We start from the raw sequence: 7,274 nt of genomic DNA, 5'->3' as shown, positions 1-7,274 counted from the left end.
CCGGCGGCACCTGCTGAAGGGTGGCTACATCGCTGGGGTGCTGCCTGGGCTGCGGGAGCCCCTGATGGAGCACCGCGCGCTGGAGGAGGAGGCCGCGCGGGAGGAGCAGGCTGCCCTTATGACCAAGACGCCCTCCTTTGAGACAGCCCTGCGGCTACCCGGCTCAACAGCCCGCGTGGCCCCGGGCCGCAGCCGTTCCCTGGATCAAGACAGGCTTCGCACCAGCAGCCCCTTCCCTGAGGAACAGGGCACATCACCAGAGGAGGCCAGCGTTGGGGGTCAGAGTCCCCATCCAACGCCCTGGGGGCCCGGGGCGCTCTCAGGGGACAGTTCTGTGCTGGACCCAAGTCACTTGCTGCTCAGGGAGCCCACCACACCAGCCTCTCTGCACCCCGGGGCCGGGGCCCCAGGCACCAAGGCCCTTGCCCTGGCAACCCCAGGCCCAGCCCCAGGCCCTGAGGAGGGCTCCTCACAGGGCTTGAGACCGTTTCCGTCGACAGACGGTGACACAGGTTCCAAGGTTCCCCTGGACAGCTCCTCAAAGCAGCCTGCCTCTTCTTTTCATGGTGACTGGGGCTCTGCCCCGCAGGAGGGCTGTGGACCCCCTGCCACTGCGGCTATGCCACACCTTGCAGGCTCTTTCCTTCCAGGATCCGGCACAGAGGGCTCTCTGCCACCCAGAAGCCCCTTCCTCTCCTCCCCCTCCTCAGCCCCAGTTCCCTCTGTGCCAGGCCCCAAGAGAGGAGCAGAGCCCAGCAGCTCTGGTTCCAGAGGGCAGGATCTGCCTCCCCAGGAAGCCGAGCTTCCCTCCCCAGCAGGCACAGAGCCAGGGGCTTCGCTGGAGGCTGAAGACACGGCCCCGGAGACTCCTAGGCCCCAGGAGCAGGCAACCACTCGGAAGTTCTCCATGGGCTACCGTGGGGGCTATGCCGGGGTGGCGGGCTATGGGACCTTCGCCTTTGGGGGGGATGCAGGCGGTATGCTAGGTCAGGGCCCCCTGTGGGCCAGGGTGGCCTGGGCCCAGTCCCAGTCCTCGGAGGATCAGGAAGAATCGGTGGCTGAGAGCCCCCTGCCTCCAGCTGGCGCAGCCCCTGCGCCTGAAGCGATCAGGCCTTCCCTGAGAGGCTCCCCGGAGTTTACCACGTCATGGGAAGACTTTGGCCAGGGCTCTCAGGTCTCCCTAGTGCAGATCCAGGACCTCTCGGGTGATGCGGAGGCGGCCGACAGGCTGTCCCTGGACATCTCCGAGATAGAACCGGCCTACCTCAATCTCTCCAGCCTGTACGACATCAAGTACCTCCCATTTGAGTTCATGATCTTCAGGAAGGTCCCCAGGCCTCCGGTGGAGCAGGAGCCCCCGGCCACTCCAACCGAGGCCCCAGAGGAGCTGGCAGAGCTCCCAGGGGCGGAGTGGCCCTGGCTGAGCGAGCTCGGCCCCCCTGCCAGCCTGGCCCCCCGCTCTCGCGTTGGCCTGCAGATCACGGAGGAGGAGCCAGACGGCATGGAGGCCCTGCTGGCCGAGGCCGGCCTGGGCCGGAAGCGGAAGGCATCGCCCTCCTCCAGAGGCCTCTTCCAGCTCTCGGGCGGGTGCCTGCCCCTGGAGGAGCCCACGGAGCACAGCTTGCGCAAGAGGGTGAAGGCCTCGGTGGCCCACATCTCCCGGATCCTGACAGGCAGGATGGAAGGTGACTCTCCTCCTGTCTTCCTGCCACCTGTTCTGGGCATACCCAAGTGCCCCTAACTCCCTACCCCTAGGGTCACCATGACCTCTCACCTCACCACCACCCCACCCCCATGACCTGGCCCAGCACCATCAGGAAGTGCCCTGTGGGCTTCGGACCTGCAGTGGGGTCTCTGCAGTTCTGACTGCCCGTGCCCCCATGGCCCTGTTCTGGACACCTCTGATTCATTCCCACAGGGGTCCCCAGCCCGGGGTGGACCCCGATGGCCAGGTGTGGAGGGGAGAGGGAGCAGCCGCAGCAAACTTAACTCCAGGCTTCAACACAGCCAGTCTCCAGAGCTCTGGACGGTGCCATGTGAGACAGCTGTGCCACACAGAGAAGCCGTGGCCTCCTGGGCCGTGGCTTTTGGGAACTACTTCCCCTTCCCCTTTCTGTCTACAGACCCAGAGAAGGAAGGTCTCTCGAGTAAGAAGTCAGGTCTAGCTTCCTTCCGGCTGAAGGGCAAGGACCGAGGTGAGTCCTCGGGTCTCGGAGGAGACCTCCTTTCAAGAGGACATGGTGGGTGGCATTGGGGAGGACACAGAAGCAGTGGTCTCTGCCCTCCATGGCACCCCATCGATTGGACAAGGTTACAACCCCAGACTAGACCCCAGGCCAGTGGCCCCAGCCCCAGGGGCCTCAGCAACCACAATGCAGAGAACTGGGCAGTCAGCCTGGGCTTCCTGGAGATAGCAGAGGGGCGATAGGTGAACCCTGGATGAACCAGGAGGGGGTAGGGTCCCCACTGCGCTCCAGCCTGGCCTCTGAGGCCACTCTCCCTAGGGAGGGCGTCTCCTGAACTGCGTCTTATTACTCTCCCTTTCAGCCCCATCATTCCTAAAGGAACTCTCTGATGAGACTGTGGTCTTGGGCCAGTCGGTGACGCTCGCCTGCCAGGTGTCAGCCCAGCCTGCAGCGCAGGCCACCTGGAGTAAAGGTAACCCACCTTCCAGACTTGGTCACTCAGAGCAGAGCCAGTTCCACACGGAGCCTGGGTCCACTGGGACAGCAGGGCGCTGGCTAGACCTTGGTCCCATCTTGGGGCCCCAAACCAAGCCCCCCACGAGGCCACGTGGTGGGTGCGTGGTGCTGGTGCTGATGGAGTAGCCGCCCCGTGCCTGTGCTGATTTGTCCTTCGGCAGACGGGGTGCCCCTGGAGAGCAGCAGCCGACTCCTCATCTCCTCCACGCTCAAGCACTTCCAGCTCTTGACCATCCTGGTGGTGACCGCCGAGGACCTGGGCACATACACCTGCGTCGTGCGCAACACGCTGGGCACGGTAGCCACCACGGGCGTGCTCCGCAGGGCAGGTAGGGGTGCCACACAGCTCTCTTGGCAGGGAAGGAGTGGCCGGCCATGCCACTGTCTCCTCCTTGAGGTCACTGCCTGGGCCAGGGACATGGTCTCTGGTCTCAAGCTGGCTCTTACCCGGAGTGGGGCCGGAAACCATGGGCCCCAGTGTGGTGACCCCGGGCATCCCCCAGGTCTGTGGCCTGGGATGTCGCTATCTGGTGACCCCAATGGGGCGGGGGCATGAGCCTCATCTCTGATCTTCTCTTGCCCAGAACCTCCCAAGCACTCAGCTTCACATTCTACATGGGCCACTTAAAAACCACACAGCCAGGTGAGGGAGGTGAAGAAACTGAGGACAGGGACATGGACCTCGGGAGCAAGAGACCTAATGGGAAGGGGGAAGACGTGTCCACGGGGGCTGCACAGAGCTGTCCGTGGTCCCCGAGCTGGCCTATGGCTGACGCTGCATGTTCCGCAGAGGGAGCGGGGAGAGGAGAGTCACAGGACAGGACATCAGTCAGAGAGAAGGAGACACAGAAGAGAGAGAGGAGGCAGGAGGGAGAAAGGCTGGTTCCAAGAAACCACCACAGACAAAGCCTCTCAGTTCATACCACTCTCCCAAGAGATGGTGCACCGGGGTGGGAGATGGAGTTGAACGCCCCCAAGCACTTGGTTCCATCCCTCGGTCCTCAGGGCCCACCAGCAAAGGCGCAGGCAGGCTCAGACACTTGGCCCAAGCCTGGCCTTGGCAGGCCTCCCAGCATCCTGTTGACCCCGGCAGCACTCCAGAACACACCCTGCAGCCAGACCTGGGGAGACCCGGGGCCTCCTGGCCAGTCCACACTGCAGCAGGACCCCTAAATGACCAGGACCTGGGTGGGGAGGGGGGCTCAGGAGCCTGGGCAGTAGCAGAGGGAGTGTGTGGGGTGGAAGGGGGAGCTGCAGCACCCGGTGGACAGCCACTCAGAGCCATTATGGTTTCCGAGCTGCTGCCTGCCCTTTCCCCACAGAGGTCCCCTCGTCCTCCCCACGCCCGGACATTGGGGAGGTGTATGCGGACGGGGTGCTGCTGGTCTGGAAGCCTGTGGAGACCTGTGGCCCTGTGACCTACATTGTTCAGTGCTGCCTGGAAGGTATCTGCTGGACCATCATGGGGAGCCCCACCAGGGTTCTAGTTGGGGTGGCCACGGAGGCACCAGGGAGAAGGCCCTCCTTTCCACTCCATCAGTGAGCTGGCCTCTCCCTCCCTCCCGGTGGCCCAGGTGGAAGCTGGAGCACTCTGGCCTCAGACATCTTTGACTGCTGCTACCAAACCAGCAAGCTCCCGCGGGCAGGCACCTACACCTTCCGTACAGCCTGCGTCAGCAAGGCGGGCATGGGCCCCTACAGCAGCCCCTCGGAGCAAGTCCTTCTCGGAGGGCCCTGCCACACTGGTGAGACCCCAGCTCGGGCCTCCTCACAGCTGCCCGCCTTCACCTGGGGCAGAAAGCCCCTCTTAAGTGCGGCATGGACAGTACACTCTGGGGATCCTCACTGCCCACCCCCTTCTTCCACACCCTTCCCTCCTGAGGGCAAATGGGTCCATCTGAGGGTCTCCCCTGAGCCCTGGGAGGGGTTAAGTGGCCTCCCCGGGGCTGTGCTGAGGGCTTGGGCTGTCTGCTCAGCATCATGAACATTAGTGTCTGCTGTGGATCCGGGAAGGGTGGTTGGCGTGTCTGTTAGCGGTGGTCCCACACAGGCTGCCCCCATTCTGTGGTGGATCCTGCAAAGTCACCGCCTATGCACGCACCCCATCTAGGTTTTTCTGCCCGCTCTGCTCCCCCTAGGGCTGAGCTCTGAGGGGCCCCGAAGGGGGTGCCATGAGTTCAGAGGGGGCCCATGTCTGGGAGGGCCGATGGGAGGAAAGGGGAGGGCCTGCCCGCCACCAGCTCCTCTTTCCACAGCCTTTGAGGAAGAGCGAGAGCCTGCACTGCCAGCCCAGCCCCTCTCCAGCACTCAGACTTTCGCCTTCCAGACACAGATCCGGAGGTGCTGAGACTGGGGGTCGGGACAAAGCTGCGCGGATCCCTCAGACACCCAGCCTGGCCTCCCCCACTCCCCCTCCATAGCCCACCCCACCCAACTGTGATTCAAAGGTTCTCCCCACTGCTTCTCCTCCTGGCCACTAGTCCCACCCCTGGGAGGTTCTGTCACCTCCTTGCTGAGTTCCACCGGCTGCCCTGTGTATGGGGGGGGAGGCGCAGAGGGCTACAGGGGTGGGGGTTACATGGGGAGGAGCCTCACCAACCTGGCTGGTGCTCCCCCTTGCCCAGGGGCCGCTTCAGTGTGGTGCGGCAGTGCCAGGAGAAGGCCAGCGGGAGGGCGTTGGCAGCCAAGATCATTCCCTACCGTGTGGAGGACAAGACGGCCGTGCTGGGGGAATATGAGGCCCTCAAGGGCCTGCGCCACCCACACCTGGTCCAGCTGCATGGCGCCTACCTCAGCCCACGGCACCTGGTGCTTATCCTGGAACTGTGTTCTGGACCAGAGCTGCTCCCCTGCCTGGCAGAGAGGTGAGGCGGCAGCTGCGGGCCCTGGCTACGCAGCCAGAATCAGGGTCTTCAGGAAGGAGGGTGCCTGTGACCCACTGCCCTCCTCCCTGCTGCCCGGCACAACCCCCAGGGCCCCGGTGGTCTCAGGGTCCTTTCCCCAACCTGCAGGGCCTCCTATTCTGAATCCGAGGTGAAGGACTACCTGTGGCAGATGCTGAGTGCCGCACAGTACCTGCACGCCCAGCGGATCCTGCACCTGGACCTTAGGTCTGAGAACTTGATCGTCACGGAGTACAACCTGCTCAAGGTTCTTGACTTTGGAAATGCCCAGAGCCTCACCCAGGAGAAGGTCCTGCCCTCAGAGAAGTTCAAGGATTACGTGGAGACCATGGGTGCGGTTGTGGGAAAGCCCCCATCAGAGGCCTGAGCTCTGGGAGATGGAGACCCAGTGGGGAGGGGGGAAGGGGGGGCAGCAGAGCCCTACCTGGCTGCTAATTCCCCTTTGCCTGAGTCCTCCCTTTGGTGCTCCTCCCTCCCATGTTTATCATGTGTGCCCTGTCCCCAAGACCCTCACCTGTGTCACCCACTGACACCCAGCCTCTCCCCCATGCATGCCTACCCTCCCCTGTGCCCCTCCCCAGCTCCGGAGCTCCTGGAAGGCCAGGGGGCAGTCCCGCAGACCGATGTCTGGGCCATAGGGGTGACAGCCTTTATCATGTGAGTTTTGGCACCTGAGTGCTGGATGGGTGGGGTAGCCCTGGGATCCATTCTAGGGTGGCCTCCAGACTGCCAGTATTCCCTTCACCCCGAGATTCCATCTGAGATGGCCTCAGAGTCCCCGGGTCTCCTTCCCCCCACCCCTGCAGGCTGAGCGCCGAGTACCCTGTAAGCAGCGAGGGGGCTCGAGACTTGCAGAAAGGCCTACGCAAAGGGCTCATTCAGCTGAGTCGCTGCTATGCAGGGCTGTCCGGGGGCGCGGTGGCCTTCCTTCGGAGCACGCTGTGCGCCCACCCCTGGTAAGCATAAGCAAGGGCCCCACACCAGTCGCGCCCCGTCCTGCTCTGGCTCTGGGCAGAGGCAGCTGACCGCGCACCCCTGCTCTTCCCTGCTCCAGGGGCCGGCCCTGCGCATCCAGCTGCCTGCAGTGCCCGTGGCTGACTGAGGAGGGCCCGGCCGGTTCCAAGCCCGCAGCCGTGACCTTCCCCACAGCCCGTCTGCGGGCCTTCATGCAGGAGCGAGAGAAGAAGCGGGCGATGCTGTACAAGAAGCACAACCTGGCGCAGGTGCACTGAGCACCTGTGGAAATGGGAAGGGGCTGGGGAGGCCCCTCTGTGTATGTGTGACACCCCAATAAAGTAGAACCTGGTGAGATGCTTTCTGTTTTATTGTCTTATTTGGAGAGGTGGACCAGGCTTGTCACCAGGCTGCCCCATACATGTCATTAGGCACAGTTCCATGGACCCTTTGGCTCCTTCTGCGGTGTGCTGTGATGTCGCCATACCCCGAAGTGGATTTCCCTGTGTTAGCCTGGATACTTAGGAGAAACAAATCCACAGGAACTCATGTATAAGAGAGAGTTTTATGTAAAGAAAATGTGCATCACGCAAACATCCCAACCCAATGCTGCCCAAGCCCACAAGTCCAACATTAACCCATTAACTCAACACCAGTCCACAAAGTCCTCCACCTCACAAAACAGAGGCAATGATGCCGACTGTAGGAGGAAAGC

The 7,274-nt window shown here is 63.2% G+C and overlaps 1 protein-coding gene across 1 annotated transcript in view; it reads left to right on the top strand.

The window, feature by feature from the left end:
* The window catches only part of OBSCN (obscurin, cytoskeletal calmodulin and titin-interacting RhoGEF), a 210,806-nt gene extending 203,890 nt beyond the window's left edge, over positions 1 to 6,916 (top strand). The window contains exons 96-107 of the mRNA XM_045284554.1: positions 20 to 1,685; positions 2,124 to 2,195; positions 2,548 to 2,658; positions 2,864 to 3,031; positions 4,025 to 4,147; positions 4,277 to 4,447; positions 4,958 to 5,042; positions 5,327 to 5,566; positions 5,714 to 5,937; positions 6,187 to 6,262; positions 6,412 to 6,561; positions 6,660 to 6,916. Of these exons, the coding sequence (XP_045140489.1) occupies positions 20 to 1,685; positions 2,124 to 2,195; positions 2,548 to 2,658; positions 2,864 to 3,031; positions 4,025 to 4,147; positions 4,277 to 4,447; positions 4,958 to 5,042; positions 5,327 to 5,566; positions 5,714 to 5,937; positions 6,187 to 6,262; positions 6,412 to 6,561; positions 6,660 to 6,837 (3,264 nt within the window). The 3' untranslated portion in view covers positions 6,838 to 6,916. The remainder of the gene's footprint in view (positions 1 to 19; positions 1,686 to 2,123; positions 2,196 to 2,547; positions 2,659 to 2,863; positions 3,032 to 4,024; positions 4,148 to 4,276; positions 4,448 to 4,957; positions 5,043 to 5,326; positions 5,567 to 5,713; positions 5,938 to 6,186; positions 6,263 to 6,411; positions 6,562 to 6,659) is intronic.
* Positions 6,917 to 7,274: the final 358 nt, after the last annotated feature.

The sequence above is a fragment of the Echinops telfairi genome, unplaced genomic scaffold (assembly GCF_000313985.2).
Source record: "Echinops telfairi isolate 266 unplaced genomic scaffold, ASM31398v2 ScPeMD7_7469;HRSCAF=8507_0, whole genome shotgun sequence".
Taxonomy (NCBI): Eukaryota; Metazoa; Chordata; class Mammalia; order Afrosoricida; family Tenrecidae; genus Echinops; species Echinops telfairi.
This window is presented reverse-complemented; position numbering and strand designations above follow the sequence as displayed.